The following is a 16,204-nucleotide window of genomic DNA, read 5'->3' as shown; positions in this document are numbered from 1 at the left end:
CAACATTGACAAACGTATTGCTTCAGAAATCTGAATATTCAGCCTACTGAAAGGACATTAGTACAACACACACGTTTTAATGTCAGCATTTGAGAACTGGAGGCACAGTAAAACAACTTTAATACCTTGCCCTCCTCCCAACTTCCCAAATAAGTATTATTCATAAACATAAATATGGTAAGTTATTCTGTACCTCAGTTCTGTAAGAAATATCTGCAAAACCCACTCAGACAGAAAGGGTAAAAATATCTATTCTTATGGCATATTGGTAAGACCCATTTTTAATTGCCTTTAAATTAGCCAGATTAACTATACTGAGAACGCTCATGCTGGATATCTGGCGGCAGAGAGGGGATACTCCAATGGTTGGTGATCAACTCTACAACCTTATTACATTCTTTTCATACTGCTTTTTATATACAACATGAAAAGAGACCACCTGATGTTTCCTTACAAAAGAAGCATATGAATGCTGATTAAGTATTTTGGATGGAATAACAACTCTAGTTGGAAATATAACTCACTGGATAAACTTTTAATCTCCAGCAAAGTCCAGACACTTGAAGAGGTGGACTGTAAACAGGATCAGCTCGCTGACGCAACGTACTATTGAGAAAGGAAAAAAACATTTGCTATTGGGACAAAGCAAAACCCTCCATGAACTAGTAAGCTGCATACACACTTTCACTCTTACACTCTAGAACCATCCTTCTTGCTGCACAGAGCATGTAGCAGCATATGAGGCCCATCCAAAATGTTAAGTGTCCATACAGATATATATATTCCTTGCAAAATTAGCCAATCTTTTTTTAAAAGAGAAAAAAAACAAGTAGTTTGCCTTTATCATGGAAAACCTTTCTAGCTAACAGTTTAGCTAGGGTTAATTGTTCACCTGGTAAACAAGAGGTTTTTGACTGAATTCCTATAGCTTAGTTCCAACCTAATGGTTTTCTGTAGAGGCTATTCTGCATTTTAAAGAATACTACTCATGTAGACAAGAAGCAGAAAAAGCTTCCCAATATGCACAGTAATTTAAGATACATTCTTACCTGAAGTTTTCCAAGACAAATGTAGTTGAGTCATAAGCTGGAACCAATTCACTGGGGGGTGGGAGGGAAATAAATATATTAGAGTTGAATAACATGACATTAAAAATCCCAACTTTTGGAATCTTCAGAAGCATATAAGATGATTTAGGTCACCAGAGCCACTGAAATTCACTACGACTACACTGGGTTATTTCAGTACTTCCGAAAATTCCATTTATAAGCCTTCTCTCCAGTACCTCTTCATGTGATATCACACAAAAAAAACAAGTATTTCACGTTATGAAGGGAACAGCAACCAAAAGCATTTAGGAGGATTTGCCCTTTTATCTGTGATGACTAATAATCTCTTAATATGGTGAATTTTTAATGTAAGACTCCTTGCTAGTTCTAGAAAGGATGAAACTATTGCATGGCTGAAAGCACAATGCTTAAATGGTTTGTGTTTCAGAGCAGGAGATACCTTACTGCCATTGGAAAATGAACATTCAGCTTTAAACCCTCCTCAGAGGGGCATTTAATTATTCTTTTCAGAAAACATGTCAGGAAAAAGAGTTTTGAGATTGCATTTAAAAGCAAACCAAACTGACTTTTGCTAGAGAACACAACAGTATTTGAGGAATTCTTTTAAGACCTCCTACTATCAATTTTTGGAGATGCTTTTCAGCCAGCTAGCTTAAACTCTCAACAGACTTCCCCAGAACTCAGCACTCTTTTTATGAAGGAATGCGCTATGAAGTAATTTTGGCTGTATATTCTGAATTAAGGTGACCTGCAGAGGCATCTCATGAGAGCCTTGCAATTATATACTGAATGACCCAATAATAAGAGAAAAAGGACAAATCAGTAAACTAAGTGTAAAAGAAGAAAAAAATTGTCAGCTGGAACCCACTGCCCTGACTCCCCAGCAGGGACTACAGACATAAAATAAGGCTTGCTGGAACAGAAAAGCCTACTTGCAGCTTAGGTTACTAAGAGGAGTAAGTTAAGCAGTTTACCATTTTTGGTGTATAAGCCTGGACCCAAATTCAGTCAGAGATATCAAATTTAACACAGAAGTGAACCAAATCATGTTACCCCACAGATTACCATTGCCATAGCTCATGTAGCTGTGAAGTATGACCCCCCCCCCTTCGCTAGAGGCAAGTTTCAGGCAAGCTCTCCAGCAACCTATCTATCAGCCACTCTTTCAAATCCACATGTCAAAATACAGTGGTACTCTCCTGTCCTAGTTTTACAAAAGGCTGATGTACATAAGAATACATCTACCTCCCAGACTCACTAGAACATCTTCCTCCACACAGCAGTACAGTAAAGTGAGAGTTACTCTCCCCTAAGTTAGTTTAAACATTTTTTAACAAGCAAACCAAATCTTTGTAAGGTGGCTTTCAGGTTCGAATTACAACAGAAAGGAAACTGAATGCTTACCTTGTGAAGTCTGGGGGGACAGGAGTAGTGACAAATGAGGCCATAGGTTTCCGATGAACCTGCTGGAACATCATCAGAATCTCTGAACTTTTGGATATCAACTCACTCTTACTGCACGATCGTAGCTATATGGGGGGAAAAAAAAGAAGGAAAAAAATCCTTACGTCATTAGTAGAAACCATAGGTTTTGACCACTTTGGTTTTAAACAAATAAATTGCATGGCTGTCACAGCTCCAGAAAGATTACCCACAATGCAATGTAAAATGAAGCTTGGAGGGTTTTGGTTGGGTTTTTTTTGTTTGTTTTCTTCATTTGTTTGGGTTTTATTTCCCTTGAAACTGTCAGCTCTTAAGACTAAGAATTTGCCTATGATAGCCGATGGTCAAGTGTTCTAAAATTTCTGTTAGGAATTCTAATTCTGTCTCAGTCCAAGGCCTGCACAACACATCTGTGAAGTCCTGACTATTTAAGACTGAAATTCTACAATGAAAGTTACAGCAACTACTATGTACTTCACTTGGGTTAAACTAAAATATATATATATATATATATATGATGTCTGATTAATACCAAGTCACATCTATTACTGTGTTTAGGCAACAATAACAAAATAAATCAATCTGGAAAGGACACTTAATTAGCCATTAGGATAATTTGCTCAAATACATCACAACACAGCAATACAAGCTCCTGTGACATTTGACAGTTCTTTCAAGTTTTATTTATTCCTTTACTGCTGTATTGCCAAGCACTGTACCTTTTTTTGTCCATCCAAATTTGAACATAACAAAGCCTATATTATCTTAAATAGCAGGCCAAACCCCCCCCTTCAATCCGCTTAATTCAAGATATCTTACAAAACCAGTGTAAAAACAAAGGGGTGGGGTTTTTTCAGGTTTAGAAAAAACCCAAACAAACCAAACCCAACTAATCTTAGATGTTCCTTGAATAACTAGTACTGTATTTTCTAAACCTCTTTAGTAAAGGAGACAAACCTACTCTGCTTCTTGTTTATACTTTAAACATTGGAAAAACATCTTAAACTTACATTTCAAACTTTGTCAGGCTTAAGTGAGACCAATATGTACGTTTTAAAAAGTAATTTTTTTGCTCTAAGTTCTTCAAATAATTATATTACTTTCACAAAAAGAATATGACATTCAAAGCCTCTCTTGACAAAGACATACATGATGACTTTAAATAAGCAGTAGAGACCTACACAGTTGCCAGATGTCTGCATTTCCCACAATTTTTTTTTACTAACTAAACTTTTCCTCCTATTTTTGGAGGAGGAGAGGTCATGTTTCACTAGCACAAATTTGTTATTATTTTACTGGGTTTTTTTCTGCAAAAGAGAAGCAGATCTGCAGAGTTGCATACACACTGCTCCTCAGGATCTAGAAGGTCCTCACCTGGACTGCAACATAAGTAACTTCTGAATAATGTATAAGCAGAGAGCTCTCACCAACAGAACAGACCAAAAAAAAATAATGCTGATGCATGGTATGCAGGAGCACCCATCCTCCTGATGTCATCAATTCTTCAACTAAGACATTCCACCACAGGTATGAAATAAGTACAAGTGCAAGGATTATTGCAACACAATAATCACTGATCAGGTGATAAAGCCAGCTTAGCATTCTTACTGAATCAAAAGCAGTGCAGGGAACAAAAAGGAATACAGGACAAGAGTCATCACTCACAAAGAAGCTTAGCCCCCATCTCCAACTTAAAATGTGAAACTGCTGAAAGATAACTACTGGATGCAGTAATGCCTGAAGAAAGAAAACCCTTCTGGTTCCTCAGAGCAAGCAGAAATTGTTCAGGGCAAGTACAATCAAGCTCTGCAGAACTTGAAAATTTCTTTTAAAAAAGCTGAACTTACACAGCTAGAAGCAAGATGAAAAAAGTGCTACCATGTCATCTTCTTGGAAAGACACATGGACAGGAGTGAAAGAACTAGAACCAGTTCAGTTTTCCTCCAAAGCACGAAGAGAAACAGAACATTTTTGGTTATTCTCCCTTTATAGCCACCACTATTCATATGTAGTTGGTAGCTGCAGAACTAACAGAATCTACCCACACTGTTGAAATGCTAAGTTACCTTAAACAAACACATAACTGTGTAGTTTTATATAATATTGCTATTAATCCCTGTACTAGTTTTTCAAGCAACAGAAGACCTTTCATTATTTCTAGAAGACATACTTGTTTTTAAGAAGAAATTCTGCAACCTAAGGCCACTTAAATGAAAAGATACCCTCAAGAAATATCCATCAATTAATAGTTCAAAAATAAATAAAATAAGAAAGGCCGACTGAGGAGGGATCTATATAACACTACATTTCAGCTCTTTTCACAATCACCTGATGTTCGACTTCTTGAAGCAGGGATTCCAGAAGTTCAGTTTCTTGAGTAAGCGATGTCTTTTGACCTGTTTAAAGAAAAGATGACATGTTTAAAGAAAAAAAGACATACTCACTGGATTTTAAGAAACTGAGATTTTTTTTTATTTTTTTTTTTAATTTTTTTTTTTTTTTTTACCTGGAAGCTGCCCCAAAACCTACTCAGGTAAAGGATTTCTAAATATACCAAGGTTGATTGAGAAAGCGTTTTTAAAAAGCAAGCTTACATTTTTTAATTAGAGCTGTAGTGAGGAATTCACTTGAGGTTAGGACAGTAATGAAACATTCTGTGCTCCAGAAATGGCAGGTTTGTTGTTTTGGGGTGCTTTTTTGGAGGGAAAAAAAAAAAAAAAAAAAAAAAAAGAAAAAAGGCAGGTTTGACTTCACTGAATTTGCTGTCACCCAGACAAGCCTCTTTTATATTAGCTGACACTTTTCTCCTAAAAGCCACTATTTCTCTTGACTTGGTTGTTTAAATGTTTTCTTTACAAAAAAGAACAAACAATGTTTAAATGTGTTTGTGCATTTCAATTAACATGAAGACCATGACTAGAAAGAATAAAAACCTAAGTCACATTTGTCAGTTTTCTATCATGGAGATTTTCTTTGTGTCTGTCATAGATTACATACCTGAAGTGTATTTGGCAATTGTTAGAAGAAAAAAGAAAAAAAAAAAAGGTGTTACATGGACAAAATGTTAACCAGACATTCTATCACAGCTTTAAGACTGCTCTTTACAGTACTGGTATTTTAGTACACACAAAAACAAATCTTGTGACTGATTACTGTATTCAATACAGGCACGAAATATATATGAATGCACGAATCCTGGATTTAACTTAAAGCAAACATGTTAAAGTACTGACATGAATTTGAAGAGGAAATTGAAATATAGCTAATATATATTTATTATGTTGTTTTGGTTTTAATGGAAATTAACAAAGAAATAAATGCAAGCATTATCAAAGCTAGGGACATTTTCCAAGCATGAACTTTTCATGTTTTCTTTGGGTGGGTGGCAGGGAGAGAGGGTTGATGTGTGTCTGTGTGAAGATTTCAAGCATCAGAAACATTTTCAGCACAGCTATTTTACTGCCTTATTTTTACTTCCAAGACAAGTACATGGATACAAGGTCAAGGATCTATTTGTCGGTGTACTTTGATCTACCGGTGGCATACCTTGCAAAACTAAGGTCTTAAGTACAACATTTCAAGAGTGTCTAAAGAAACTGATATCCCAAGACGACGTCATATTTAGTATGTGCTCCTATCAATGCATTATGGAAATGAAAGCACACATGGAATAACCAAGGCACAGATGCAATATTAGCTGAGCAAAGCATACAGAGTTGTAGCCAACTGAGGAATATTCTGTCCTTCTCCCTGAAAGCTACACTTAATTTTCAGCAGTGTTGCTTTAGGAGAGCTGAAGTGACCAGTCCCTGGGTAGCAAAAGCGTCAGGATCCAAAATAGCAGCTCTGATTCCAGATGCCATGTTCTTCATCTGCAGACAAGGCTGCCTGTATGCATGGATCCAAACTTGCTCACCAGACATCTCATAAAGACTTCTAATTTTTAAAAATTACATTAAAAGGAGTATATATTACAAAGATGTCACATTACAGAGGTGGACTTCTTTGCTAACACAAATGGTGGTATAAAAACACTTCAGGTGAAAGGTACTAAACATCTTCCAACTAGGTGGAAATATTCTCCAAGTTATTATACAAGAGTTTCTAACAAAACACAACCAGGTTACATCTAACAACTTAGAACTGTATCACAGTAACTACATAATTAAATAAAAGTGTTGCTGTAGGCAGAAGTTGTCTGTCAGCAGTTAACCTACTCAACACCACAAAGTGTGTAAGGAGTCATACGCCCAGGGCAAGAAAGTTTCTCAACAGATCTACACATTGTTAATATATTTCTCATACTCATAATAGATCAGGCAAATACCTACCCATTAATGTTATGAGCTTATTCTTCAGCTGAGTGTCTAACCGGGCAATCATCATCTCCACTGCATTCCTGATTTCCCGAACTCGTTCATCCTTTGCACTACGCACTGCCTCCACATTCCTCTCCTAAAATGGGGTTCAGGAAAAACATGCACAAAAACAAAGCTTTCACACTTTTGCATGTTTCACTCATTTACGCATTGACTCCACTCTTTCAGATCCCAGAAATGCCTAGGCCTCCCTAGAGTCCCCTCCAGCCCTATTTTTCTATGACGGAAAAAAAAAAGTAGTCCTGGTCTTACTGAAGCTTGCATTTTCAGAATAAGAAAACAGAAATGTGTTTTCAGATGAGCTGCATTACAGGCTATTCCTGCTGCCAGCTGTAAATATCCTTTGACTTTTACTGAATACATAAGTGTGCCCTCTGGTGGGTGACCACAGGTTAACAGTAAAGTTGAGCAACATTTTCTCATTACATAGAGATTTGTCATATGGGGGTTCTTTAGCATCAAAATTTGTAAATACAACTGCCAGTTTCTCTTCTGTAACTTGGGCAGCACAGAAAAGTTACCTTCTTGGTAACAAGAACAGTTATTTGATAAAAATTGCGCTCTTCACCCCGGAAGGTGAAGGTCAGCATCCTCTCAACATTTCACAAATACAGGTAGCCCACTTGGTGATATAACAGTCACATTTAAGCTGAAGCAGAGCTAACCTACCACAGCATGTGGCAAACAACTACCTGAATAATAGCATAGACAAAAACCATACGGAAACTTGTTTAAAAAGACCCTTATTTTATCTGCACAAAAACTATACAATAAATGTAACAGCATTCAGCAGAACACAAAAATAATCCTTCCTAAAATACAAGAAATTGTATTGAATTGTTAGAATTCCCACTGAAACTGTCGAAGCTGAACATGTGGATATTTGGATATCTAACACATTTACCCTCATGGGGAAGAAAAAGGAGATTAACAAACTTCAAATCTCTAACTGGTGAGCTGCTTTACAGCCCATCCTGTAGGCTCAAATATACTTATAGTTTATTCTCCTAAAGAAAGGAAAATAAGCTTTATTAGAATAAAGCATCTTTATACTTGTTTAGCATGGCAGACTGCATTTTTGTAAGTGTTGACAAAAAAAGTCTTTCAGAGAACTGTGCAACTCTAGCTTTTATATAGCATACACCCAAAGAACAATTCCCTGTTAGCTAAGTCACATCATCTTCTGTCTGGCAACTACAGAACCAGCATTGAGAATATGTTAATCCTTCCACATTGTATAAAAAGAGTATAACTAAAAAGTAAAAATACCTGTCTATGGGATAATCTGATTACCTTCACAGAAGCAACAGCTTCTAAACAGATATTGAAAACATCATAGGCATATGAAATGGCGTACTACAGGAAAATTTTAACATTATCTTGGACTGATTTCTTACCACTTCTTGCACCAAACTGATCAATTCCATGAGTCTTCTCCGAAGCTTTGCCACTTCTTCGTTTACTTTTGTGACATGTTGCTCATAGATTTCTGCCAGTGGCTTAAAAGTATGTCCTCCATGCTGTTAAAAAAGAAAAAGGGAGGGGAGGAGGTGGAGAATAATAGAGCATCTCATTTTAACTTTACTCCACTCCTATTAAATTACTGGAAGAGAGGGGAAGAAAGCTGCCTAGTGTATCACTCATTTTGGAAAAGTTCCAAAGCAGATTGTATGTAGGAAGTCTGTCTTTCACTTCCCTTCATAAGAAGTCAAGAATTTGGCTTTCATACCATCAAAGCTTCCTGTCAAAAGAGTTATTTGGAGCTTCAACAGTCCTCCAAAAATAAACTGCTTCATTCACTGTGCAATTCTCTAACAAATCAAATAACACTAGAAGGGTTATTTTATTTTTATTATTAAAACACACTGTCCCAAAGCACACTGTTAACCATTCATATTCCAAACAACGACAGCAGCCTCTCCTTAGAATTCTCAACTGAAAGCATAATAAACAGTATGGTGAACTGTGCTACTAATACAGCTTTGAAGACATTCAAGATTACAGGCCATGATGTTTAAATAACCTAAGTGTTATCTGTGTTTTCTGAGAAAGACTTCTTCCTTTGCCCGTAAAATTCTCAGCACCACCTACAGATTGTCCAAGACATCATGAAGTTTATAACAAGGAAGGTAATTCTGACCTCCTTTTGGCAAAAATTCAATTTGCTTCTCTAATTATAAACAGAAGGTATTGCATTTCACAACCAATGGTCACATTAAATTATAAATACACATACAACTACAGTATTTGCATGGCAATTCAATAGCCATAACAACAGTTTCATAGCATTTCTATTTCTTCAAACCGGTGTCAAACATAAAGCTTGCAGTCTCTTATTGTAGCATACTATGTGCATATAAGCAAGCAAGTCTCTTCTTACCATTCCTCCCCAAAGCGCACACTGGTGGCAGATACACTTCTTACAAGTCCAGCAGAAAACACTAAGCTTTTCATGATGATTTTCACACCTTAAACAAAAAATACACGTATCATCAACAGAAAATAGCTATGAATTTTCTGCAAACTCAATTTAACATTTTCACTTGTTTTGCTGCCTGATACTGAGAGTAAAGCACAAAACATCAGTATAGCTTTGAAAGAATACTACTTGTATTCAGTAAATACCTTTTGTAAAATAAACATTGCTCTTAGTATTCTCTCAGGTAGTACTTCACAGAGATAAAGTACATTACTAAAACTGGATTTCTACCCAGCAGATAAAGGATATCATCAACAAATCAAGCTCAGAATTCTAGAAGTTAATATTTCACATCATTAAAATCCTAATCATACACTACCTAAAGTAACCACAGAGCAATGGCTCATAAGCTTTTTGGAAAAAAAAAAAAAAAAAAAGGATCTTTGTCAGTTCTTAAAATTTCAGGAACAGCATCAATCAACAAACCGAGCACAGACCAGGCCAGACCTAAAATACATGCCTCTTCCTTCCCCCTCCATTAGGATTGAGGAACTTGGCAAGGAGGCAAGCATAGAACACATAATTAGTCCCTGTCCATTTTTCAATGCTGTTTCTCACACTTTTCTCCCCCAAATCTCCGGCATGTATCTTCAAACACATAATAGCACCGGTAATGGGATAAAACCAGGAGAAAAGCCTGCTGAAAAAGTACTGACAGTTGCTCCTAGGAAGAGAATATATCAGAAAATACAGGAGGCTCCAAAGACAAGGAAGGAGAATGAACAGCAATAACATGACAGATACAGCAACAGTAGTGCTTTCTGTGGGACTTTATATATTTTATTTGATCTCAAACTGAGTTTATCAATTACATTTTTGCTAGGGACTAGAATACATCTTCTCAGAACAGCTTCTCTGCTTTTATGTGCTGAGATACCAAATCAGTACCCATAGTCTTAATGGCACTGCCAAATGAGCAAGCCGTCAAGAGACAACTTACTTCAGATGTGTGGTCATTAAGAAGTGCTAAGAGCCTTAAGAAGTATTACTACCCTTCATGTTTCCCATATCTCTCATTTACTATACTGAGTCAGACTAGAAATAGTAGTAGTTTGCTAGTCAAAGACACGGAAGAACTTTTAGTTGATACATTGAGCACAAATCAGCTTTTAAGTTATCAGTTTGTTCCCTGATTCTAATAAGCTGAAATTAAAAGCCCACTGATATAAGGTAAACTGCAAAACATTTTATGTCAAGAATGATCCATTTACTTGTCTTTTTCATTTTCTTCATGCTTTGTGAGATTGCACAGTTGAAGTGTATCAAGCTGTTGCGTGACCTCTTCTGCCCAACGACAGTTTACAAGCTCTCGTAGCTGCAGTGGGGCTCTGCAAGAAGCATGGCTAGAGTTAGACCAAGAACTTAGCTCCAGGAGCTAAAAGAGAAACATTGAAGTGAATTCAGTTAATCGATTCTACACTATTGGAAAAGTCATAGCCAAAAAGCTGAAGCTGTACTAGTTATTAAAAAAAAAGTTTTAAGTCGATTTGCTCATTTGGGGGTTGGGTGGAGGCAGGAACCACAATGAACCACCCCACAATGACATACAGAATAGCTACATGGGGAACCCAAGAACTATTTCCAGACTTCTTGACAGGCTCCTGGATAACGCTGGGCAAATAATTCCATTTCTCAGTGCTTCTTTAATTTCTCTCATTATTCAACTATCCTCATTGCAGTGCTTCAATTATCACCTTTGTAAAATGTAGATACATTATCTCCTTACAAGCATTTTAGAGCTACTGATCAAATACTTCAATAGCTGAATATTTTAAAAGTTCTGCAGAAATGGTTGGTTAGTTGTTTTTTAAATACCTCCCTTCCCTTAGGGGAAAAAATATGCTACCTTCCAATTTTTGGTTTATCAAGAGCTAGAATGGCTAGGTACTCAAGAACTAGAAGTGCTAAGGAGTGCCAAGGCTTGGGAGGATGGGGTGGGGCATTGTATTAAAAAACCAAAACAAACAACACATTGTAGCTACCTCTCAGACAAATCTGCAACACAAAGTAAGTCTCACAAATTATAGGTATAAAAAAAAGTACACATTTCAGACTGAAAACTGAACTTGCTGGTCTCTGACTCTCGCAAGAAGAATATGAAGAGTTGGGAATACCATCTAGTTATTCTTATTACACCAACTATGTGCCACCAAAACCAGCAGTGTAATGGGAGAAGAACAAAGATCTTGCTTAGCTTGTCCCAAAACTAGAACATATTTTAGAGTAAGTATTACACCAGAGTAAACTTTTATAGTAACAGCAGGCAGGCCTCAAAAATCAAGCTTACAAATATAGCGCAACAGCACTGAAAAAAGATCTATCATAACAGGACAGTACACCCAATTCCTGATAATTTATTTCTGATATTAAGAACACCTTACCTACAATGAGGGCACTGAGCTCTTTGTTCAGTCAGCCAACGCTATGAAGGAAAAAGGAAAAACATTTTTAAAGAGACTGTGAGAACTGCAAGCAAGTACATTCCATCGTTAATTAGGAGTTACTTCTTTTTATTACCATCTTTCTATATTTTTTCCTTTTTTTTTTTTACAGATTTGTAATTTAACTGTTCAACCAATTAGTCACAGCAGAAGCTGCTATTTGTATCTTAGTAACAAAGCAACCACTTTTCTTTAGATGTCAAAGACACTTCAGTGTACCAAATATTCCATTAAAAACCACACATGTGGTGCTGACTCCCATAGTGATAGACTAAAGGGCATGTTTCAACAAAAGAAAGCAAAAGATAAAGTGTCTTTTTTTGAGCCTGTTATTAGACTTCAAGGTAACTTACTTATTCCTCTCGAGCTATTTATATGCAAGTTAGATACCCGCAGTTCGACGATCAAATCCACAAGGACCCTCTGAACGTTTCTCTTCCGGAAAGCTCCAAAGACAAGTAGCTGAGGAAAGAACTTCACCTGCCCACTACAACTCAAAAGTGTAAAAGCTCAGCAGTTGAAGGGCTTGTATTTGTAAGCTCACTACTACGTTTAAAGCTTCTCATGAATAATCTCTCACCACCCAGCAATGGTATGTCATCCAGCATTCTTAATAGGTAGCACGAATCCTTCACATATAGATCTTGTCAGAGCTTTCAAAGCAAATTATGATTGTTCCGAATTCTAGAAATACTACCCGAGGTCTGAAAACCTTGGCTGAACCCTCCCCCACTACGCTAACATGTAACAGCGCCTGGAGTTGGAACTGAAGTGTTATGCATTGGTAACCATGACCTTAATAAATGAACTGAGGTATTTCAGATGCTGCTTCAGCCTGCTATACCAGACTCCCTTGAGGAAGATGTAGCCCATACCTGATCATATCATACTGGCTTGGTAAGCATTTTAAAACATCTCAAATATGACAAGAGGTGATGTTATGACCTTCCAGTGCTCCACACTGACAGATACAAAGTCAGCGTTTGATTCCTGTCCCAACTTTTGTTTTCCATACGGGCATCACTGACTCTCAAAAGATGCTAAAGAAGGGATCATTATATGTCTGTTTCTTAAAAGCAATTATTCCAGATAGTCCCTATAATTAGCACTACTGAATGCAATGCACAGACTGCCTGGTTTTTCCTCAGGGTGTCATAAAAGATTTTGAAAGGGAAGCTAAAGAGCACAGAGCAGGAAAAAGGAATCCTTGGAACTCCAGGAAAAGGGGCAAGAAAGAAGCAAGAGCATGTTCACAAGATCAGTAGTTTTTAAGTTCATATATTTGCAAGAATAAACTATAATAAGCAAACTCACCCGAATACAACTGAAACAACACAGCTTGGAGCAATGAGGACACAGACGTGCATCACGCAATTTCTCCATACAAATAAAACATCGGAATACTTCAGCAATGCTCTGCAAAGGGTAGATTATCACTATTGTTAAGCCACACACTTGAAACATATCGGAGTTGCATTTATTTTCCAGGCAGAGTGCCAGGTTTCATAAATGCAGTCCCATTCCAAACAGCTACGGAGAGCGCACCTCAGAGCCAGATGCTAAGTCAAACACCATGGCTCCCCTCCCCACTTTCTCCTACACTGCATCAGCTCTTAGCACCCATTTTATAACACTATTCTTCTTCAAGGAATAGTTTGTCAGGCTTCTCTTTTTCCAAGTGGGCCTTTCTGTAGCCAAGATATTATTCCTGCTTGTGATCACATGGGATTGAACAGTTGCCAAAAGAAACTGTGCTGCACCTGTAGATTCTGAACCCACGAGTTTCAATGTACTGGCACTAACTAATTCAAAAGCATGGTAAGTGCACATATGTATTATACAGAATGCTAACGAGAGGGGTTGAATTGGATGGGGTGGTTTTTTTGACTTTTATAAGACCTGCATTCTTTTAAGGTCTACCATTAGCACTAGAACCACAATTTCTACACCCCCTCACACCTCACCTTATTAATCTTGGGCAACAAAAATACACTTTAACATATGTTTTTACTATACCCATTTGAAGAGAGAAGCATTTTGTTCTAGAATACAACCACCTCATCCCTCCCCATTCTCAAAATGAGAAAGGCATTTTCAAATGCCAAGCTACATTTGCTTTCTGTATCAACAGATTTTTCACTGATAAAAAAAGTTTTACATTCTGTATTGTACAGGAGTTAGATCCCTTCTGGCTTTAACTACAGAACTTTGAAAGATTCTTCAGATAGGCTATTCCCCCCCCCCCCCCAGCCCCGGCAGAGCTGAAATTATAAATCAGCACAAAAGCAAGGCATTCTCTTCAATTTACACCACATATCTCCCATACATTAATGTCTTCTTTAATGGTTGCAAACCATTGAAACGCAATACACGGGTTTATGGGAAGTTATCACACAAGGTCTTTTAAATTCTTCTCCTATTTGGCTGCCATTAATACGGACCACAGCAACGCGTGCAAGCTGCCCAGGTTACAGGCAGACACCACTGAGTATTGCGCCTTCACGCACGCCAAGACGGGTTCTGTCAGCGCCAGGTCTCCATCCCCCTCCGACGTTCCTCCAGTTTATTTTTCTAACCCTGACTACGTAAAATAACTGCGTGTCACCTAGAAATACCACCTCTTTACATCCTGCTTCCTTTCTACCCAGCTCCTCAGCGCACAGACAAGCCAAGCTCCCTCCTATGCGCATCTCTGCCCACCACAGAGCTGCCATCTGTTTTCCGCCTCTCGGGCGGCCCGTAGCTCGGTACCGCTTGGCCTCTCTCCCCTCACACAAGGGAGGGGGGAACCTGTCGAGGGCTCCGCGGCCCCGCCGCCACCCGCCCAGACCCGTAAATAGGTCAGGACGCCCTACCCCACCACTCCCGCCGGAGAGGCCCGGCCCCACCGCTCTCCATCCCCCGCCGAGCAGAAGGTGCGGCCGCCCCGCCTGTTCCCCCTCACGGCCTGAGGGACGGGCCCCCCCCCCCGGGGGAGGCAGCGCTCCCCACACACAACACACACACACACACACACACACACATACACACACACGCAGCCCTTCCCGCCTCCCTGAGGGAGCGCGAGCGCAGCCACGCCAACCGCCGCCCAAGCCGCTCACCTCCACGCTCTGCTCGTCCATGGCCGCGGCTCCACCGCCGGCAGGGAGGAGAAAGCTCTCCCCGGCCCCTCTCCCTACCACATAAACCCCGCAGGGGGGGGGGGTGGGTGGTGGAGAAAAGGTTTAAGAGCCGCCGGGCAGAGCCTGTGCCCCGACCCCGGCCATATTCGCGGGGAGCGGGGCGGCTCCTCCCTCCGCCAACCCGCCCTGCGGCCGCTGAGGGGAGGCGGCGCTTAACCGCCGCACCCGTACTGCGCAGGCGCGATGCCCGCCGCGCCGTCACGGGGCGTGGTGGCAGCTCCCTGTCAGCGGCGGCCGGAGCGGAGCCCGTGGGGCGGGCGGGAGGTACCGCCGCGGAGCCGGTCACTGCTCGGGGGATCCGCCGTCCCTCAGCCGCCGCTCTGAAGGAGGGTTGGGGGGAAGCTGGAAGGGTCACGGCGGGCAGCGGCGCTCCCGGCTGGGAAAGCGGGAGAGGGGTGCCTCCGGCCGCGGGCAGGTGCGGGCAGCAGCACCGCAAGGCTGGGATGGAGGTGTAAGGCGAGGGGACGGCGTGGCTTTCTCAGAGGAATTTGGAGGCAAAAAAAGCTTCGCCCTCAGTCAGTCGGTGCTGGCGACGGCATTTCAGGAGTAGGCAGCGCTAAACAAAAATCTAGCTGCAGGGATGGGTTTTCCACGCCTGGCACGGCTTCAGAAACAAAGGTAACGCTCCTCAGGGCTGCGGCCGCAGTTAAATTACGCGCAGCACAGTCGCTTACCCGCTAACAGGTATCTTTAATTGTTTTAGCCAGATTTCACTAATAAATATTTAACGCTGTTGAAGGGAGCAAGGGTAAGGATCGAGTCCTGCGCTGAAAATGGGTCAATACGATTAAGTCTAAATGCTTCAAAATTAAATCAGTGTGTGAAGCGATAGCAACCTTGTAGGTAAAAGGGCACACGCAGTAGCAGACATCATAAAATCAAGTTATCCCTGTCGTTTCCTCCCCTTTCTTCTTCGATATGCAACCTGTTCCCCTGCCCAACAAACCCCAAATAGACCAACCAGTTCATTCATGAGTTCAGAAATCAGCCTTTCCCTTCCAAACGGCACTAATCTAAATTTCTCTCCTTTTGACAGCCATCATTTTTCACAAAAACTATAGGAACCTAGTGAACCTCAGGTATCTTACTATCTCAAATTAGGCTGAAGTAAACCTAAAAAACATTAAACATAAGAAAAAAAAAAATCCCTTTTTTACAGTGAGGGTGGTCAAAGGCTGCAACAGAGGTCGTAAACTCTCTGTCCTTGGAG

At 39.8% G+C, this 16,204-nt stretch overlaps 1 protein-coding gene across 8 annotated transcripts in view; it reads right to left on the bottom strand.

Annotated features, from left to right (window-relative positions):
• TRIM37 (tripartite motif containing 37) overlaps nt 1-15,139 on the bottom strand; it is a 33,171-nt gene extending 18,032 nt beyond the window's left edge. For 5 of the 8 annotated variants that reach the window (XR_007506212.1, XR_007506215.1, XM_049801721.1 and 2 more), the window contains exons 1-11: nt 14,914-15,139; nt 13,127-13,228; nt 11,753-11,793; nt 10,583-10,699; nt 9,273-9,360; nt 8,290-8,412; nt 6,845-6,968; nt 4,842-4,909; nt 2,475-2,599; nt 1,050-1,100; nt 525-606 (exon numbers count right to left, since the gene is read on the bottom strand). Coding sequence is in view for 5 of the 8 variants with exons in the window: in XM_049801721.1 (XP_049657678.1) it covers nt 525-606; nt 1,050-1,100; nt 2,475-2,599; nt 4,842-4,909; nt 6,845-6,968; nt 8,290-8,412; nt 9,273-9,360; nt 10,583-10,699; nt 11,753-11,793; nt 13,127-13,228; nt 14,914-14,934 (942 nt within the window). In the remaining 3 variants the exon portion in view is untranslated. The remainder of the gene's footprint in view (nt 1-524; nt 607-1,049; nt 1,101-2,474; nt 2,600-4,841; nt 4,910-6,844; nt 6,969-8,289; nt 8,413-9,272; nt 9,361-10,582; nt 10,700-11,752; nt 11,794-13,126; nt 13,229-14,913) is intronic. The other 3 variants (XR_007506213.1, XM_049801720.1, XM_049801722.1) reach the window with 1 other exon arrangement.
• Nucleotides 15,140-16,204: the final 1,065 nt, after the last annotated feature.

This window comes from Accipiter gentilis, chromosome 6 (assembly GCF_929443795.1).
Source record: "Accipiter gentilis chromosome 6, bAccGen1.1, whole genome shotgun sequence".
Taxonomy (NCBI): Eukaryota; Metazoa; Chordata; class Aves; order Accipitriformes; family Accipitridae; genus Astur; species Astur gentilis.
This window is presented reverse-complemented; position numbering and strand designations above follow the sequence as displayed.